The sequence below is a fragment of the Centrocercus urophasianus genome, unplaced genomic scaffold (assembly GCF_019232065.1).
Source record: "Centrocercus urophasianus isolate 14NV4802_14NV808 unplaced genomic scaffold, USGS_Curo_1.0 seq_24, whole genome shotgun sequence".
Lineage (NCBI taxonomy): Eukaryota > Metazoa > Chordata > Aves > Galliformes > Phasianidae > Centrocercus > Centrocercus urophasianus.
Window position 1 is genome coordinate 11,078,170 of NW_024884800.1, and position 20,726 is coordinate 11,098,895.

At 43.3% G+C, this 20,726-nt stretch overlaps 3 protein-coding genes across 4 annotated transcripts; 2 read left to right on the plus strand and 1 right to left on the minus strand.

The window, feature by feature from the left end:
• Positions 1 to 64: 64 nt before the first annotated feature.
• Positions 65 to 10,604, minus strand: NSDHL (NAD(P) dependent steroid dehydrogenase-like). 2 transcript variants are annotated; one of them, XM_042825318.1, is made up of 8 exons: positions 10,546 to 10,604; positions 9,064 to 9,114; positions 6,874 to 7,035; positions 5,834 to 5,980; positions 4,337 to 4,465; positions 3,444 to 3,586; positions 1,460 to 1,562; positions 65 to 1,093 (listed from the first exon to the last, which is right to left on the minus strand). In XM_042825318.1, exons 2-8 carry the CDS (start codon positions 9,082 to 9,084, stop codon positions 758 to 760), a joined length of 1,041 nt encoding a protein of 346 aa, XP_042681252.1. In that variant the 5' UTR covers positions 9,085 to 9,114; positions 10,546 to 10,604; the 3' UTR covers positions 65 to 757. The 2 variants fall into 2 exon arrangements, with proteins under 2 accessions (XP_042681252.1, XP_042681251.1); XM_042825317.1 differs by having other exon boundaries at positions 10,523 to 10,582.
• A 318-nt stretch (positions 10,605 to 10,922) lies between these two features.
• Positions 10,923 to 14,582, plus strand: CETN2 (centrin 2). The gene is made up of 5 exons (XM_042825280.1): positions 10,923 to 10,984; positions 11,152 to 11,310; positions 12,317 to 12,445; positions 13,176 to 13,313; positions 14,419 to 14,582. Exons 1-5 carry the CDS (start codon positions 10,982 to 10,984, stop codon positions 14,506 to 14,508), a joined length of 519 nt encoding a protein of 172 aa, XP_042681214.1. The 5' UTR covers positions 10,923 to 10,981; the 3' UTR covers positions 14,509 to 14,582.
• Positions 14,583 to 15,323: 741 nt separating this feature from the next.
• Positions 15,324 to 20,512, plus strand: LOC122163856 (caltractin-like). Its single transcript, XM_042825387.1, has 5 exons — positions 15,324 to 15,383; positions 16,586 to 16,846; positions 18,456 to 18,644; positions 19,905 to 20,042; positions 20,255 to 20,512. The coding sequence occupies exons 1-5, from the start codon at positions 15,324 to 15,326 to the stop codon at positions 20,339 to 20,341; spliced, it is 735 nt and encodes a 244-aa protein (XP_042681321.1). The 3' UTR covers positions 20,342 to 20,512.
• Positions 20,513 to 20,726: the final 214 nt, after the last annotated feature.

Sequence of the window (20,726 nt, forward strand, 5' to 3'; positions counted from 1 at the left end):
ATTCAAACAGTCTGTGCTGAGACATTCAGAATAGGATCTGCCCTTTCAAAGATGGAACACAAAGTTTGGAATTTCTCCTATTTTATTTGTATTCTTTTCGAATAGAACCAAGCTCCAGTAGAAGTAAAGGCTCATGCTTCCTTACATGAAGCCCAGTGTGCCTTTTCTCATCTCAATTCCTACCAATTCCTCAGTAAGAGACCAAGTCAAGCCATCAATCACAGTAAAATCTAAAAGCAGCATCAGAATAATAAAGTCAATCTCAACAGTTCAAAAAGAAAAAATAGTGGCAGAGATTCTTTTTGGTGTGAGTCTCTATTTCATCACTCTTGTACTGAAAAAGCCAAACCACGGAGAGGAATCAGTTGTCAAGTATTTCATCAATGGATCTGTAGTTGTAAGAGCTGGCCGTTATCACCAGAGCAACAAAACACAGGACAAGGGTGGAGAGGAAAGATGAAGGAATGCTGATGCATGGGGCTGGGACTGAAGAGGACACAGCAGGGCGTTAATTCGTACTCCTTAGGGTTAGGCAGCTGCTTTGGAACAACAAATCACATCAGAAGAAAGAACTGTTAGACTGCTACTACATGAAGTTTTTTCCAATCTAGAGAAATTTGTTTTGGTAATAGTGATGAGGAGGAATGACTCGGGCAAACTCAGCTTCACAGAACTAGTGGAATTTGCTTCAGTGATCACGTTAAGATGTCAAAACAATTAAGAAAATCAAGTAGAAATGAAATCCATCCAGGACTTCTCAGGCCTTAGCACGGCGTAGGTGGGGGTAACTCCGGAGAGTCCTGTCTATTGCTTCATCCAAGCTCACCACTGGCTTGTAGCCCAGGTCCCTCTTGGCCCGCTCGCAGCTATAGTAGTGAAATGTTCCAGCCAATGCCACCCGCATGGGGGTAAAAGTGAGCTTGATGGTCACCAGTGGACTTAACAGCCACAACACTAGAGACAAGAACATGGCCAGGTAATATGCCAGCCAGTAAGGAATATAGTACTTGGGTGCATCGTAGTTCAAGCCAGTCAAGATACGGGACATGAAAGCCCAGAAAGGGATTGGTTCATCATTTGTGATATGAAATGCCTGAAAGACAAGACAAAAAGTCAGATAAAAAAAGTAGCTCGTACAAACAACCCAGCTCATGTTCATACCCACAAGGCTGGCAGCTCTCACTCAACTGCAAACATGTTTTCACTAAAAACTACTTTTCACCAACTACCACCAGTTGAAAAGCAGTGAATCCCTTCTTTGCTACGAAAGACAACTACTTCTGACATTCCAGAGGTTAGGACACTCACAAATGGTCAAAATGAATGACAACACAACGCAAACACATTAAAGCATACCCAGAACATGACAGTGCTATGAAAATCTGTTAATATTTCTGTTATTCTACTCTACTACACAAAAGCTAAGTAACTATGTTTCTTACACGTTCATTTTCCTTACCTTCCCACACACAGGAGAGTCTTTCTGAAGGTGTTCTGCAGCCAGGATATGTCCATGGACCACATTTTCCACATAGGTAAAATCTACTAAATTCTTCCCATCCCTGCACAGATTAAAGGAAGAAGTTGGCCCAAAGGGGATCCATGCTGAAAAATCTACTTGTAGCAAAATGACTTTCACACAACATATATCTATATATATATATCTATATATATATCTATATATATATCTCATAGAATGACTTGGGTGATCCTTGACATCGCTTCAAACCAAGCTCCAACACTTCTGCCTCAAGCAGGGTTGCCAACTGCTAGATGAAGCACTAGATCAGGCTGCCCAGGGCCCCAGCCAACCTGGCCCTTACCAACCTACCTCCAGGGATGGGGCTTCCACAACCTCCGATCAACCTGTTCCAGCACCTCACCACTCAGTGAAAAACTTCTCCTGGCATATAAACTAAATCTTCTCTCCTTTAATTTAAAACCATTCTGCCTTGTCCTGTCACTATCTACACCTGTATAAAGTTCATTTCTCTTTAAACACTAGAAGGCCAATCTGATTCCTCTTTTCCCTGTGTTGTGTCACAACTTCAGGCCCTCTGATACAAGATGCACCTCATTTGGAGGCAGAGGAAAAGATACTACCTCAACTCTTGTTAAGACCCCCAGAAAGTTTATATCCCCATAACAGTACCCTATCTAAGACTGCTGCAGATCCTACAGATCCCAGAATCAGGACAGTGATCCACAGAAGCAGAACAGTGGTAAGCAGCACACAGAAGGTCACTTGAGGACAAGCTTTCAATTATGAATTTCTTGGCTCATGAAATTTTAACTTACTCAGTAAGCCAAATTCAGTCCAAAACAGTTGAAAGAGTTTCAACCCACTGCATTAAATCCAATTCTACACAGCTACAGAAAATAGATGTGCATACCACTTTCAAGAACCCAACTAAATCAAACAAATGGTTTGTTGCAAAACCATCACCACACTCATCTGGACAAAAACAACATTGCTGCAATCCAACTTTCCGAGAATTAATACTTTTCACTTTCAACTTTTGTGGATGAATGGCTATTTGCTTTCTTGGAAGGGATATGCAGGTCTTTATAGCAGTAGGGAAACTCAAATGAAGAAGGCATGTTTGAGCTGGAACAAAGAGGAGACAAAAGGTCGAGTTTATTTAGGCTTGCCATTCGCAGATCAATTTGAGAGATTAGTCTAGAAGTGAACTATAAGGAAGAATAAGAACAGAAAAACAGCCCCATTCCCTTTCTTTCTCTTATCCTCAGCACATTCATTCACATGGGTATGTACACAGAACAGCTTCCTGCATGCAATAAAAATCTATTATAAATTAAAGAGCACATTTCTTTTCAAGATTGTAATACAAACTTGAACTCCTTAGGAGCAGCATGAGCTATTTCAGTGGTCCACTGGAAGCTGTGCAGGGCTTAACAGCAAGGCAAGCATCTAATACTCATGACACTAAGATCAAAGAATACTGTCATACACACAACATCTTCAAACACCAGTATGTATTAGTTAACAGAAAGCAATCTGAGCACTCCGATTAAGAAGAAAAGCCTTTAGACTGTGCAACAAAATGTAAGCTATGCTTGCTTTTCCCACTGATGCACTTCTTGCAAGAACCCTTTCTCATCTGAGTGCATGAATCCCTAGCACAAGAGGGCTATGGAAGAAGAATCCTGAATCACAGGTGAAAAGTTACAGAAACTTACATTTTTTTCCTCCCAGAAATATGTTGCACTTGCCAAAAAAGATACTGCCAGTGCAGAAGGTTAAATCCTGCCTTCTCTGACATTGAACACTTCAGGACAAGGGTCCTGATTTGCATATTATCACAAATTATCCTATTCTTATATCAGAAGATCATTCCATGCAACAACACCACTTCTGACTTAGTGCTACCCCCTTCCAAAACAGTTTAACAGAAGCTAAAAAGTGACTAAGCCTTGCTCACCCAATTATGAACTTCATTTTGCCACTCTTAGCTGTTTGGATGAGGATGGGAACCAGCTGAGGGTCTCTAGGGCCAAATATTCCATGTGGGCGAATAGCAGTAGTGAAGAAGTTGTTGTCTGGGTCATTTGCACTCAGCACTTCCTGTAAGGAAAGAGAAGTTAGGAAAAATACAGCTTAGTAACATAACCCAACAGCAACATTAGAGCAGACAGGGTATTCACTCATCATCTTGGGAAGAATCACTATCCATCCATACCTTTACATATGACCCTTCCTCTTTTTTCATCTCCTTCTCTTTAATGAGAAAGAGAGAAATCCTTTTTCATTACTGAACGCTTAATGAATTGACAGGCAAAGGGAAGGAACTCTCATTGAACCCTATGAAGTCCAGATAAATTTTCCAGATGCTAGAGAAGAAGGGCACTGAAGGTTCTAATTTTTCTCATCAGTTAACGGAAAACTTTTATCATGGGCCCTGCTGATGGCAGTTAGGAGTGTGATCCCTTTTTCCTGAGAGCACCAAGTGCTACATAGATTTCATTTTACTTGGAGTTTCCAAACAAAGTGTTCTACTGATTTTCCACAGCTGTTCAAGAACACCACATGCAGATAAATACTGACTACTTTCACCCATTCGCCCAAAATAAAGATGTAATCAGAAGAATATTGGGCTAGCTCTGTTACTCACAAGCTTCCACATCATTAGTCCATTTTACAGCAAAGTGGTTATGCTTGTGAATGAACAGGTGTTTTTACACTGTTTTTAACCAAGCTCTTTTCAAATAACATTAGAAAAATTCTTAAAGGCTAACACTCACATAAGAGGATTATGTCTAAAAAGGCACTTTTTAGTATGGAAAATGATAGTGTTAACCAGCTGGTGATGAATACCTTCTCCTGTAGGATCTTTGTCTCCGTGTAATAGTCGATAGGTCTTTTTGCATAAGGGAGGTCTTCTGTTCCATTTTTTATGTCTGTCCCCTCAAAAACAACACTGGCACTGCTAGTCAACACCAATTTCTGCAATGCACGTGAAAGAAAACTGCAGTTTAAAGCTTAAGGCAAAAGAGTAATTTATGAAAGTTTAATAAGGACAATAATAATCAAATCTATCTATGGAGAATAAACTGTGTCTACAACAACACAGGCTAACAGAAGATGATCTAAAACCAGGTAAGAAAACTCTTCACTTGTTTAATGGGACTCCATAACATCATTTACCACCTCCCGAAGAAAGTGAAAATATTTCATGCCTCCAGAGTAACCAGCCAGTGGGGAAATCTCTCAGAAAAAAAATCACAGCCTCTACTTGGCTGGGCATCTTTAGTATTTAACAAGCAGTAAGTTTAGTATTTAACATCCAGTGAATGCTTTTAAGATGTATTTGCTCATCTTTAAGATAACAATCTCATGCCAGATTACAACAAAAAAAGAATTATCCAGGATGTTTTTGTTGGCTAAAAATGGGCCCTCAGTTTCCAAACAGGAATCCAGTGATACATTTGGATAATCAGAAACACGTGGTTTTAAACAAGGTATACATTTTAATAGAAAGATAACTAGATCCAGCAAGTTCCAACAGGGCTTCTTGCTCTGACAGAATCTAGACTAAGCCAGAAGGTAAACACTGCACAGCCCATTCCCTACAACAGCTTACAACTCAAAGAGGGGGAGCAAAAATTAGAAAAATAAACAAGCCAAACCACGGTGGGCCAGGAGTGCTATATATTATTGAATTCTAAACATCATCAGGTCTGTATTTGTGAATGGACAATGTACAAAACGTTCTGGATGCAGCATCTCTGCCCAGAGTAAGGGAACTTCTCAGACATTGTGCTTGACAACGTGGTACGAGTTTGACTAAAAACCTGTGATACCATAACATAGTAAGATAAAAAGTTTGCCTTGAGCAGCCTGGTTTCTTCTTTCATTTGTGTGTAAATAACTTTCTAAACCAATTTATACTAAGACTGTACCACAAATGTGCTCCTTTTCATTAGATGTCAGTGAATTCACATAAGTAATAGATGCCATGAATAATTCCACTGCAGGAAAAGCTACCTTTAGAGCTGCCCCCTCATTAAGGCATGAAAGAATCCACTTGCCAGTTCTCCCTTAAGGGATTCCCCAAATGTCTGATAAAACAAATTTTAATGGATACACTTCCTACACTAAGGGAAATTGCAATGCATTGGGACAAATACAGACTAAGCTTATATCAGATGCTAAGGACAGAGTCTTGCTCTCCTACAATTAACTTCAAGTAGGAATTCAATATGTAATTCAATACATCAGAGTCTACCAAACCAGACTGAAACTGCTCTATGGTTCAGAAGTCACAAATTCACATGAACAACTTGCATGCTTCACAAACTTTTCTATCCTTACCTGCACTCCAGCTTCTTTGCAGGCTTCAATGACTGCTTTGGTTCCCATAAAATTCACCTTATAAAATAACTCCCTGTTGTCACTTGAAGGTGCTGGCGATGCACAATGAAATGCTACTGAAACATCTTGTAAAGCTGGGAGTAAGGCCTAAGAAGAAGATATGTTGCTCAAGATAGCAATGAAACAACAGCAACAGTGACTACTCAAGAAAAAAAAAAAAAAAAGCACAGTTCTTTTTCTTATGAAAACAAAACTGCTTAATTTCAAGCCAAGTTCCTTCCATAATGGCGAGCAGCTGGAATAGGATTCAGCCTTACTGGTCCTCACAGCATCCCTTGTTAGGAAAGAAGAAAAAAAAAAAAAAAAAAAAAAAAACACCACACCATCTTTTCTTTCCAGACAAGAGCCTGGGAACTTTCTGAGACCCGGAGGCTATCAAAGTTTAACCACATACCTTTAACCTCAAGTGCAGGCATGAGACTCAAAATTAGTGGGGGAGAGGAGTTGAAAAATCTGCATGCAATACATTTAACAGCCAACAGCACCCATGGCACTGTCTGTCTTTGAGGTGACTGCCTTGCAGTCTGAGACATGATACTTCATGCTGGCACAGAGACCTCTCTCCACATTGCATACAAATGCTTATGCCAGGGCTCACATGCATGACTTAAGGCAAAGCCTCTTACTGCATCTTAACTGTGTGGAATAATGCATTCTGCCATTCTCTTGCAGTGGAGGTTAGCAAGGAGAGTGCCTACATGCAATTACTAATAGTGGCAGTAATTAGGCTGTCTATCTGAGCTAACAGTAAAGCAAACTGTAATCCAGAAACAAGTTCTGTTCCTTTCCACTTTAAGCAGACACTGAGTATATTTAAGTGCTCTAGATGAGGCTACCAGCTTCACTGGGAGATGCACACAGGTACTCTTTCAGATGCCTTCAGGCCACTTAATGTTTCAAATAAGGCTTGCTTGTATGTTTGTAAGGACACCAGTACAAACAGCATCCTTCCCATCTACACAATTTTCAGTTGTCTGTACCTCTTTGTTGCAAAGGTCTCCCAGGAAAAACTGCACTCTGTCATTGTCAAATCCCTTCTGAATATCAAACACATTGACTGAGTAACCCTTGTCCAGCAGCTTCTCTACCATGTGCCGGCCTAAGAATCCGGAGCCACCGATCACTGTACATTTCTTACCAGCCTGCAAAGACAGGGAGAAAAAAAGCATGACAGCAAACAGATGTACAGCAGCACCCTAATGTAAAGCACACAGAACTCCAGCCACACAACACAGGTAACAAAACAGTAACATCACAGCTAGGAAGGACGAAGCCATTTTCAAAGCATGAGGAACTCAGGCTCCTCCAAACCAAGAAAGCAATCAGGTAAAGGCAAAGCTTATCCTCCTCATTTAGTCATTAGTTCTTCATTTATTTTAAATGCTTTTTAATTCAGTAGCTGAAGTCACTAATTAACAGATTCTGGTCTGGTCACTGGAATGACTCTGCTGACATCACAGAACATTTAAGCAATGATTGAGGAAGTTTCTGTACAAAGACGGTTCTGTTTTTGGTGGAAATAGATTTGCTCCTTTTTGTTGTTACGCAAAGACCTACCTTGGCAGTTTTTCTGGAAGAAATTTTAACCCAGTGAAACCACACAAAGACAACAGTTGTTTGGAAGTTTCCAAGCACTACACTGTTCAACAAAGATTCAACTGCAAAAGTGTCAGTTATCCACAGTAGACATAAGAGAAGCTTAGTGAAACTGAGCAGCTAAGTAAGACATAGCCAGCTACTTGGAACTCTGCATGCAAAGCAGAGACTGCTTAAAAGCATTAAAAAAATAAATACAAGTTCCACTGGGTTGGACCAACTGTATATCTGGTACTGGATTCTTCTCCTACAGTCATCAAAACCAAAGATGATAAAGGAAGCCTAATTGAGTCCAAGGACTTTCAAGGAGTCCCAGCTGCTTGCACTACCCCACTACATTTGTCTGCATTTGCTTTGCTCATCCACCTCCTGATTTCATGAACCCTTCCCCTCTGCAGTCCCCTCTGTCTGTTCAGTTCCTCCTCAAAAGGCAGTTGCTCCTTTTCATCAATGTCCTTAGCTTGCTCTTGCTTGTATCTCTTCTCATTCCAGCATCTTCTTTGTGAAATCAACACACCAAAACTGCACACAGCACTCAATCAAAGTTTTAAATAATGGCAGAATGACGCCCTCTGTCTGGTGAAGCAGCAGCATCACAGTTTTCTCCCACCAGTTGATGCAATCCAGGCTTTTCTATATGAACACATCCTTGCTTCCCAAGCAGAACAGCATTCTTATTGATTATGAGATTTATTAAATAAACCTTAGAGCATATTTATAACCTGCAATACACGCACCTTTTGGGAAAGGGGTAAGAGAACCAACTCAGTAACCAGAATCAGCATAACTGCAGCTCGCAGTGCTGCTCCTGAACTCTTTGGCCTTTTAGAAAAGGTTGGCAGAAAGTCAGGCTACACATGAGCTCATTTCCTAAGGTAATATCTATGTGATACCTAATTAACATTGCACCACAAAGATACAACAGGCTGTTCATGCACTCTAACACAATGCTACAGTTATTTTTTTTGTTAGATATGTTTCTGTTTGTTTCCTAAATATTTGAGATTAATTGGTTTTACTTGCATCTTAGAAGAAAAAGTGAGAATACGGTCCAGAATGTAGAAATTTGCCTATAAAAAAGAATCACAGGCAACTTAACAGAACAGCTTATCAAACTATACTTCTGATGTAGCACCCAAACTGCCCTCTAAGGGAAGCAAAATGTTATTCCCTGTATATTAAAACTTCCTGCAGTCGGTGTAATAATGGTAGAATGAGGTTACAACAGTCTGGTTGACCACAGGGACCTCATCCAGGCCCTCATCTGCATGAGAACACAGGACAGTTAAGATACATCAGAATGATTCTGACATGCAAGATCTCCTTCCAATTCATTTGGCAGCCCTGCGGAAGTCCCTGAGGTTTTTAGGGAGTTGAAGTATCACTTGGGTCTCTCTGGAATGTAATGGCAGCAAATACATTCCTCAGTAAATCACTTTTCCACCAGCAATAGCTTTGGAGCAGGCCTTAATGCAGAAGCAGCCTCATTTCACCTGGTTACAGAAGACTTATCTACGAAAACACCTTCCCATCAGGCAAATCTTCACACAGCAAGGTGGAAGTCCTCAACTCACCGATCTGAAGCGTGTGGCCATTTCTCAGCTGTTTTAGTATTAACCTAATTCCTTTAAAAAAAAGGGAGAATAATTTTATTCACAATGCAACAGCCATCTTAAGCATGTCATTAACACAAGCGTAACTTTTTAAAAACAAATTTCTAGTTAACAGAATTGAGGCAAAGCCATTACACTAAAGCAAAAATATTAATAAGTGAATTAAATCTCCAGGCCCTGTTGAACTAGACAAGTAACACATGGCTAACACTGACATCAAACAGCTTTCCCAAAGGCATAACTCCACTAAAATCAAATACACCTGATATCAAAGGCATCCTTTTATTTGGCTAGCATTAACTTCATGCACTTCCTTTAAACCCAAACATTTATACTCCAAAACCACAAACGACTCTTTTTTTTGGCAGTTCCCTCTTCAGAAATAGAATTGCTGGAGGGTGTTTGGATTAGCAAAACGGAAGTGAAGCATCATGCTCACACACCAAGGAACAAACGCCTGCAAAGAGAGCTGAGATTTGCCAAGTTCTTGCCTTACAGACTGCTGATGGCACCAGTTTCTTTGAAACTCATCCTTATCCCTGTGATAGCAAACAAAACTCCAATATCGGCTGAGGTCATAGAAAAGCAGAAAAAGATAACATACTTATGCAGATCTGCTTCCATCATAGAAGTGAGCTACACAAAGATTTCTGACGGTTTTACAGTCACTTTTAAAGAAAAATCAGTATGGTAGCCGCTGCTATAGAGGCTGACTCCGTGCTCCTCACTCAGCCGGTGGCTCACACTGCCTCCTACTGCCTGTACACTAACGTGGATGTTGGGTTAATCATTTCCCACCCGGGTTGCTCAGCATGCCCTGACCCACCTCACCTGACCGACTCAGGAAGAGCAACAGCAGTGCTGCCATCGCAGTACCACACCTGCGAGCAGAGCCAGCGGGAAAACAAGCAGCTGTGGGTGCCCCATCCCTAGAGGGGCACACAGCCAAGTCGGATGGGCCCTGGGCAGCCTGAACTGCTGGCATCCCTGTCCGTGGGAAGGGTTTGGAAGTCGATGATTAAGGTTCCCTCCAACCCAAGCCGTCCTACAGCTCTATGAGAACAGCTCTGTTGAATTAGCTCACTTAAGAAGCCACGCGGCTGGTTGGGTTTTTTTTTTTTGTTATCTGAAAAGGTATCTCCGAGGTGACGAGGAAAACAAGAAAGCAGGACTGGTGCCCGCCCAGCCAGGAACACCACGCGGGCTGGGAAAAACAGGCACGAGCTCTGACCCCCAGCTGCCCCTCCCGCCCCTTCCTCAAGACAGGTCCCGTCGCTCACCGCCGCTGAGGAGCCGCTTTGCCTCCGATTTCCCTTCAGTTCCTTCACCCCCATCCCAGAGATTCCCCTCAATCTCGCCTCCATACGACTCCACCCTCCCTCACAACCCTCAGCTGCCCCTTCCGCGGCTCTTCCCGCACCTCGCACCGCGATTCCTCCTCACCTCACCGCGCCGCCCTCGCCCCCTCCTCAGCTCCCCTCACAGCAATCGTCCGACTCCGCCCCTTCTCCCCTTCCACCAATCAGCGCGCGTTCTTTCGCAAAGCCCCGCCCACCGCACAACAGCTCTCCTCATCCCCTCCCTCGAGCCCTGGGCCGAGCATCGCGCCAGGCAGCTACCGCTCGCTGATTGGCCGCTCGCCCTTCTCATTTCGGCCAACCGCGTTGACGAAAGGCAGAGAGGTCCCGTTGCCTCTTGGATCCGCCCCAACCACTTGCTGACCAATAGCCACCTTTTCAGCTCCTCCCGCCTTAGTCTCTCCACCAATCAGAGAGATGGTTACCATGGCAGCGGCGTGGCAGCATCAGCCAATGGGGGAAGGTAGTATTGAGCACCGGCCTGACTGAACTGGAGCCGCCCCGAGGCAGCGGCCGCCGGGATGGTGAGTGCGGTCCGGCGGCTCCGCCCTCCCGGCAACGGGGTCGCGGGGCCGCCCCTGTCAGCCTGTAGGGGCCCCGGGGCGAGCTGAGGGGGCCGCCGTTCCGCAGGACTTTCCCGCTCTTCCCGGGGCGGTCTGATGCCCGTTTGCTCTTGTGTTGCTATGCCAAGGCCTCCAGCTTCAAGAAGCCCTCGCTGGGAGCAGCGTCCCAGAGGAAGAAATCGAGTCCCAAGCCGGAGCTGACTGAAGAGCAGAAGCAGGAGATCCGGGAGGCCTTCGACCTGTTTGACACAGATGGCACCGGGAACATTGATGTTAAGGAGCTGAAGGTGAGGCTTCCTGTTGCTGAAAGCACGGCCTGACACAGGAACGGACCTGCAGATGTGTTTTCTGGAGTGAAACCCTTGCTGTCAATAAGCACATCGCCCTCTAGCTGTAACTTTTACTACTTTCAGGTGCTCGGAGCATTTGAAACCATGCAAAGTGTTCCTGTACATTCATTAAGGCTTTCTCACAAAAATGAAAAAACCTGAAGTTCCCTGCGGTTTGCAAGCTTAAGAGCTTCCATCTTTGTGCTGTCAGATTAAAGTCTGCAAGGAGTTCAATTGAGTAGCAAGTATGACAGAAGCTTCTTGCATGGAGTCACTTGTATTAAAGCATGGTTAATTATTTTTTTTTTTTTAAACCTTCCTTCAAAGACATTTCTAAGTCTTACAGTTGCCACTTCGCTTACACAAGAGCATGAAGTGAGCTTTTTGAATTGTTACTCAGTGTCACATTTGTCATGTGAAAGAGAGGGTTAGTAGCAATTCTCCTCACAGGAAAGCAGCTGTATTGTCTTCTAGCAGCACTGGAAATCACTACAGCACTACATGGTAATATTGTTCGTGGGTTTTTTTTGTTTAAAAAAAAATGAAAACAGAATACTTTTATTCTGAATCCCCACCATAGAAATTAAACTGTTATGTACCAAACAGGTATGCTAGGACTTAATCCAGATTTCTTTTGAGAAATCTTTTTACCCAAGCTTATTTCCATCTCCCTGCCAGTTGTCACAAGAGGGTGTTGCCACAGTGGTTCAATGTGTTTAGGAAACTCTGGAATTAAAGAAAAGGAAGGAAGGATGTCTAGAAGAATACAACTGGCTGCCTGTTTTCTGCATCCCAACATGCCCTCATACAATGAAAAACATTGCTTTAAGAGAGCTCCTTGACCTTGCTGCTCTCCTTGAGAACATGATCTACTGTGGTATGGCACAAAGTTTAACTGTGTTTGTCATTAAGAGATATTTTTCCTGCTATAGTTTTGTATGACTAATTTCTTTTGGCCTTACAGGTGGCCATGAGAGCACTAGGGTTTGAACCTAAGAAAGAAGAAATCAAGAAAATGATATCAGATATCGATAAGGAAGGAACAGGAAAAATCAGTTTCAATGACTTCTTGGCAGTGATGACCCAGAAAATGGTATGTAAGCTTTAGAAGTCAAAGAAGAAGAAATTCTGAAAATGGATGAGTCACTTTCACCTCCTCTTGGTTTTAGATGGGAAAAAGCGCAGACAGACCACACGCTTCCCCCTTCTCCCTATTTTAAAGCTTCATCAAATTTAGTTACTAACATTAAGTTCTGTCATATTATGGCTTTTTTAAGTGTTCATTTATAGTTCACTCTTAATGCTAAACAAGTAAGTTAAATCTTACCTGGTCATAGGCCAGTTCACTCATTTACTTGAATATTATGGTTGAAATGTCATTAATAAGCTTCTTTAACAATCAGTTTTATGCACATATGACAAGGGAACCAGAACTTTTATCACAGATAAAAGACAACTCAAGCATGCAGAACTCTGTCAGGAGCATTGATACATTACATGGACAAAAGATATTTACAGATGAGATTTCTGCTTTTAAAAGTCCTAGAAAATATTGGGTAAAACCAAGTATTTAACAGTGAAGGATCCTGACACTGAAATCCTGAAGTTGTCTAACAGGATGTGAAAGAAAAGAACTTGAAGCCCTGAGGTTCAAGCAGCATTACTGTGTCTTTCTACCTTCAGCTTTTGTGTGTATGTTTGTGGCAGTGTGTGTATGTTTAAAGTTATGAGACTTTCTTAGTCTTTCTAATTCTTGTATGCTATAATTGCAATTTTTGAGTATTATATGTAGTATAACTAATGCTTTTCTCCTTAAACTTAAGGCTGATAAAGATTCCAAAGAGGAGATTCTCAAAGCTTTTAAGCTCTTTGATGATGATGAAACTGGCAAAATCTCTTTCAAAAACCTCAAACGTGTAGCCAAAGAACTGGGTGAAAATCTTACAGATGAAGAGCTGCAGGTTTGTACCTGGTGTAAGCAACCATGCGTTCCCCTCACAAAGGAACAACATCACTTCTAACAGGTTCTGAGTGATGCTAAGCAAAGTATTAGTAGGTACACCAATGACTGTATACAGAAGGAAAAAAAGGGCAAGCTTACCCAGCTGATGAAGGGACTCTCTAGCTATGCAGCACTTCTTCTCAGCAAGCAGCCCACACCTAAGAGATTTCTCCCTTCTGTGGCTGGCTCTTATATGAGCCCAGGGAGGCTCCACCGTGGGTCCACCCCTTCTGGCCATGTGTAGAGCACAGGTGTAAACAATTTGCCTGTGCTCCCTGGGCCAGACTCACCCCTTCACCCCTTCACCAGATGCTCAATTACCAGTTCGAGCTGTGACCCAGCAGTTCCCCTATGTCATGTGATGCACAAACATTTATTATCAGCCTTTGTGGATTGAAAGATCCAGGTTATGCTTTCTTCACTGAATTGAAAGACAGTCACAGAATGTTTGTGTATTAGTTGGTTTCATGTTTAGTTTTAAATCCATGTAAACAGCCACAATCTCATTCTCCTCCTGTTTGGGGAGCTGAAGTCTCTCTCTAACTATCAAGAATAAAGAGTGGGAATCTGTTTCTCACTGGGGAAGGAAGCCACTTCAGGGGTCACTATGATTTTCAGATGCTGTCCTCTAGCATCCCATGGGATCTTTGCTATTAAGCTGTAATGCTTAATTTAAGCTCTTTCCCTAAAGAAACGGAAAAGTGCTGTCAATTCAGAAATAGGTTCTAAGGCCAAAGATGGGTTAAGCATACGTGGTTAAATTGTGTCACAGTAACTGTCACTCTCTGTGGAATTACAGGGATGGGAAAGGAACAACTGCTCCAAGCACTCCATTTCTTCCAGGATAGCTCCTTTAAAAGGACATGCCCTACACATAGTTTTGTAAAACATATTTAAACACGTTGCCTGGTTTAAAAAATACCTCGAAGCATGTTAGGTCTGACTTTGAGCCAACACTGTCCTGTCCAATGCTATTTATTAGAGTGATTCTAATTCTGAATTAATCTAATCATTCTGATTCTACTCTAATCTGCATCTCATTTCTGAACACAAATATCTTTCAGGAAATGATTGATGAAGCAGATAGAGATGGGGATGGGGAAGTGAACGAGCAGGAATTCTTGCGGATCATGAAGAAGACCAGCCTTTACTGAAACTGAATTTTATTGTATTTGTTTGCACATGTGTGTGTATGTCTGGTAGGTGCCTCACTTTTTTCCAGCTTTTTATTTCTATAAAGAGACCAGAACAGTTAGGTCAGTGCTTTCTTTTAAGCAAATGATCTGAAACTTGTGTTTGTGAACAGTTACCAACTTAACCTGCTTACATGTAGCAACGTGGTTGCTTGTTTGCACTTGTAAGGTGTTTGTACTGTTCGTTTTCAAGACAGACATTACATTTTTCAGTAACAGTATTCAGATCCTTATCTGACTGTAAGACATGTCAGATCATTATGGTTTGGAAAAGAAAGAACTCAAAATATGAAAGTGTAAACTTGTATTTCCCAGCAGTTGAAGCTTCTAGTTTAATGCCTTGACTTGGGCTCAGTTACAGTGAATTCTTTATATGACATATCTGTGGGGATCAGCTTTTTTTACGCTGTCTTATGGTGATTATTCCCTCTCCCTTTTTTATTATGTTCTTAAAACTGAAAAAGTAAGTAAATGGACTACTGCAACTTAACCTCCTGCTATTCAGTTCACACATTTAAAGGAATCTCGTTGCAGAAAGAGAAAATTAGCAGTGCTGGTGATATATACATTTGCAGGAATATTCAGTGGTTTCAAATATAAGATTGTACTTCAAATAAAATGTCTTATTTTAAACCATCAGAGTTGTGGAAAGAAGTATACAAAAACACATCTCCACTGGGACAGCACTGTCTGATCTTTGGGCAAATAATAAAAAGGATTCCTATGGGTACTTCAAAGTGGAGACTTGAAATCTCCAGAAGGGCTCTAGTTACGAAATGCTTGGCTGGAGACACAAAACTAGGCTATATTCTGTCTTTGAAGTGCATCTGTCTGAGGTGAGAGCAGAAGGGAAGGATGGCTTCTGCTTTGTGTTGGAAGGAAACAAGCACCCCAGTCCTTCCGCTACTTCTATTTGTTCCAGCAGTGAACATCCTCCCTCCTCACTCTCAGATGAGAGAAGAATGAATTCTTCCTCTGCAGAAATTTTAATATCTTCCAGGCTCCTCAATTCAAACAATTCCTTTGCTTTTGACAGTATCTGCCTTTTTCTCTTTGCTGACCATTCAATTCACTCGAACAATTCATAAACATGGGGAAAAATCGAAAACTAAACTAGACATGAAAGATAACAATCATTGAACTCGGCCTGTATTACGTAGAATTCCTTTCAGACTTTTTTTCTGCCTTTGAAAACTGATTGATAGCAGCAATGTGTCAGAAGGGAGCAGATTGTTGCAGTCTCTTGTGCCCCCGTGTGGCGAAGGAGAAGACGCACAGGAAAACGGCAAAAACGTCAAAAGCTCGGCTTATTCATCAAACGAGCTCAATTTATTAGCAAGTTTGTCGGTTTCTGTACAGTTTCCAGTCTTTTATCCACTCCACTCCATTCTCGGGTGACCTTCTATTGCTGCTGCAGTGATTCACGGTTTTGTTTAATCCTGCCGTGCGGAAATCTGACTTTTAATCTTAAACTTCATTTTTTTAACCTAAAAACCGCAGTGCAGTATACAGTTCCTTGCTGATGGTCCTCCTGCAGAGATGCACAACGCGGGTCATTCTTTGTCAGAAATGATGCACTTCAGACTTACGCTGTCCAGGCAGAGGAGCCACCCGTCCAAATTTAAATACAGGACAGCGTGGGCTTATTTCGAATTATTTGCTGCCAATTAGAAAGGATTCTGTGCTCTTTTCTCTGGGAGCAAACCTCCAGGATAGAGCCACGGTTGAAAACAAACCACACGAAACCACGCAACGCTCATTTTCTCCAGCGCAAAGCTGCATCCTTCACAACAGCGACTCGCTCCCTCCCTCGGGACGAGCCTGGTGCCGTGCCCCAGTCCTGGTGCTGTTCTGGAAGCGCCGCACCCCTCCCGCTGGAAGCCTGGCGATCCCGCAGCGCGGACACCGGCGGGCGGGTAGAAGGCGGCGTGACGGAGCCGCGGCACCAGCCCCCGCCCGCTCTGCGCCTCGCCCAATCAGCTCGCACGCTTTAACTGACAGGCAGGTGTGATGGCCAACGGCAGCGCGGTTGCCATAGCGCCGGGAGGCTGGGCGCTGCCGGCGGCGGGATGGTGAGCTGGTGGGATCCGCCGGTCCTGTGTGCGGTCCCCAGGAGGGGCTGCTGCTGGTCCGAGGATCTCGGGTCTCTCTGCTGCAGGCTGCTGGCGGCCCGAAGGCTCCGCGGAAGGAGCCGGCTCCCTCGTTCCCGGTCAGTGCTGAGCAGAGGCAGCAGCTGCGAGAGGCCTTTGACGCGTTCGACCCCGACGGCTCCGGCCTGATGGACGTCAAGGACCTGAAGGCAGGAAGCCGCGAAAATGCAGCGTGTTCACTGGTGAAATGGAAGCACGGGGAGCGGAGCGAAGGCTGCGCGGTTTAGCAGCCCCTCCCTGCAGGGAGGCACGCCGGGGCGGCTGAAGCTGCCCGTTCCCCTCTGCTGCTCAGGAGTCTCCTCTGCTTTCTTCCTTTGCACAGCAATCACTTTCTGTAGATGTGCAAGCGAAGCTTTCTAGCAGCCCCGCATCAACGGCTTTTACAACGGCACGTGCCTTGTGTAGCTGAAGGGCTGCAGCTCCCAGGGGATGTTTGGGCTTGGATCCCCGGCCCGGAGAGCTGACAGGGAGCCAAGCAAGTGATCGCAAGTGCTCTCAGAACCAGAATTACTTGTAGTCAAACAAAGGTGACAGTAAACAGAAATGTTGCAAGTAAGGTTAATCATTCACAAGCACAAATAAGCTTAATAATTTACAAGCTCCACCTGTTGTGGAGCTGTTACAGAGCAATTAGTGTTTGCTACTTATTGCTTTTGGATCACTTGCCGAGCTGTCAGGCGTTGCTGCTAGAACTCTGGCTTGTTTTACAGCCAGCAATCATGCAAGAATGGTGTCAGTGTTTTAGCCAGGTTTCCTTATGAAGGACTGAAGCCTTCCTTCTCCTTGGCACTTGCCCGCGGATCTTCCTTCCCAGTTTTCCACAACCTTGTACTGCTGACATCAGACAGCTACAGAACACTGTTCTTTAGGGACAAAATGGAGGATGAATGGCTTGTTCTGTGTTTTGTACAGCCCTTTCCTCTCCTGCTGCTCGGATATTTTGCACACAATTCCTTCCCATTCACTTATAAGGGAGAGTTGAGCCAGCCTGTCTGTGTGGAGATGCTGGGAGACAAGCTGGTTAGCACAGTTCTTGCCCTTCCATTTGTTGCTGTCTCAACTGTATGTGCAATTGTCCTAGCTAATTGCAGAAACATGGAGGAAATTGCGTGGGAAAAGTGATCTGGGTTAAAAATAAATTTGATATTACAAAAATATGTACACATATGCAAATATACAGTCATTTCCTGGCACTGTTGAGATGGAGGAATGCAGTGCTAATTGGCAGGGGAGCAATAAGGAGCTGATGGGAATGGTGAAGAGCAGCAAGCAAGTAGTGTGTCAGAGACTGTGCCTTGAAAAATCACATCCTGGATCTCTAAAAGGTCTTCTCTAAAAGACCTTCACATTCCAAGGATGGTTGTTTTCAGTCGTCTGATTTCAGCAACTCCTTTTTCTGTTTGGCCTGATAAGTAAGTGCTTGTGTTGATAAGCTGCAATATATGGGCAAAAATGAGCACCTGGAATGGGGCTGTGGGATTTGAAATTTCTTAATCAGGTTTGTCACCAAGTTGGCTTCATGAACATGTGCAGCCTTCTGGCACAGGCCCAGTTTCACTGCAGACTCAGAAGGCTGCTCTGTTGTCTGCACTGTAGGCAGGCTGTTTGTCCTGTTATCTTTCCACGGAGCCAAAAAGTTGTTCCTCCCCCTTCCCATCCCCACCCCTCTTTACGTGCACCTATTTGCTTCAAACGTCTTTTCTGCTTTGTTTCTTTTTGACTTGTACAGTGACGTTGGTCTGCTTTCTCATTTGGCAGCTAACGATGAGAGCTCTGGGCTGTGAACTCAGAAAAGCGGAGATGAAGAGAATTATCTCTGAAGTTGATGAGAATGGGTCAGGGAAGATAAACTTTGAGTCATTTCTGCGGGTGATGACCCAGAAAATGGTGTGTGAGCCCAGCTGGTCGCAAAGACTGAAATTCCTCTTGCCTAACTTTACAATGCAGGTACTTGCAGTAGATTGGGTTACTGGTTCCCTGCAGGAGAGAAACAGGACTTTCATCTGAGGTATTTTAGATATCAGCCCTTGGGTGAGTTGTCTTTACCACTCCTGCCTTTTCCATGAGGATCTAGGAAGGCTAGTTCAGGTAGTTTTGCATTTCAGCAGACAATTCCTCCCTATCATTGAGTGCACTGAGTGCAGTGCCTGGGATCTTTCCTCGGAAACTGAAGGACTTGAAATCTCCAGGAAGGAGTCCCACTGTCAGCCCTCAGACCGTAGCAGAGATAGACCTAATAGGAATGAGTGCAGTCTCCCCTCTCCCCCTTTAAATCTTTACATGTGGAATTTCAGCTCCGTATTTATAATCTCAGAGTTCTAGATTGTCTCAAAACCAAAACAGCAGGGAGCAAATGTCACACATCAGAGAAAATGAAAAATCCCCTCCTGTGGGCAATAGCCACTCGAGACTGTGGAGTGTCCTCAGATCTGCTGTTTGATACCAGCCCTTTGTTTCACGTGTCCTAGTCTGCATTGCCCTTCTGGGATTCCTTTGCTCATACACCTCTGTGTCCTCTAGTACCTGGCTGCGTGCAGACATAGGCTGTTCTCAAACAGTGCCAGCATGACTGGTTTTTCCCCTCACATCCTAGTAATTTCATTGCAAGGCTTGGTGAGATGACTGGGTCAGAGCTGGCATTGCCATTCCTGTGTACATGCCATCAGAGTTGCCAGGGTGTGTGTTTTTGGACCTATGCTAAGAGCAAAGTGAAGATCCATATTTTCCCCATAGTAATGCTTTGGCGTTCAGTCAAAGCCCACACCTAATTGAAGGCTTGTGTACACAGTGCTTGTGTGTGAGGTAAATAAAGGCAGCAATGGCCAGCGCAAGCCTGGCTCACTTTTGAAATAAAATACAGCTGTAGCCATTGGATCACTCTTGGCAGCGGCTTCCACTTCAGTAGTGTTGCTAATCTCTCTCTTCCTGACAAAGCTTGGCCAGGATATTCCAGGCCAAGTCCCCATACTGTTCAAAAAACTTCTGTTTTAGCTTTTCCTTTAATACATGGTAACACTGAGAAAAGAAGAGGAAAAAAGTGAAAGAAAAGTGAAAGAGGAACAGCAATGGCAAATAGCCCTCCTCTGTGACTCAAAATGATGCCTTGGATTTTATTCCAAATGTTTGCTGGGTAAAGTGTCTGAGCAGGGATTGTAGAGTGGTATGATGTCATGCCTGCATGAAGACATTTTTCATTTCCTTGCTAAGGCGGAGCCATTTTCAAAAGAGGAGATCCTGAAAGGTTTCAAGCTGTTTGATTATGATGGCACCGGCAAGATCTCTTTTGAGAAACTCAAGCTGGTGGCTAGTGAGGTTAAAGAAGACATCACAGACGAGGAGCTGCAGGTTTGTGAAGCACAAGCGTATTTCTCTTGCTCAGGGAGGGAGTGTAAAGGCTTACTGATTGGGAAATTGTGCTTTGTTTCTTTGCAACAGACACAATCTGTTATGTTAACAAGAAGCCTTGCCTGAGATCTTTATTGGTGTTTAGGCTTTATGACCCTCCATCCTCTCAGATCCCACCTAATCTGGTCTCCCAAATCTTCATTGTCTGACAGGAGATGATTGATGAAGCAGACGTGGATGGAGATGGGGAAGTGGATCCAGAAGAGTTTTTGCGGATTCTGACATTGTCCGACCTGTAACTACATGATTTTCTTTTTTTCTCCCATTCAATTGTAAACAACTGTTTGCAGTACCACTTCTTTCCAACTTTTGAATTTTTTTGTGTGTTGCCTTTCTTGGGTGTGAAAACACACTGAGATGTTTCATTTTTGGTGTTGATTCTGCTCCATCTCTGCAGGCAGTTTTCTATATCCCAGTAAACAGTTCTGTTGCTAGCTCTGTGTCTGTGTGGGTTAATTCTAAAGGTTGAGATTAATTCAAATTCATTAGCCTTCCCCTAGAGTTCTCTCTATTGTAACTGCATCCCATAGCTTTTCAGCCTGATAAAGTTAGTCAAAACACTCTTAATCTCAGAAAATACAAATTTCAAACATTAGTATTTATGATAAAAACTTCTGTACCTTT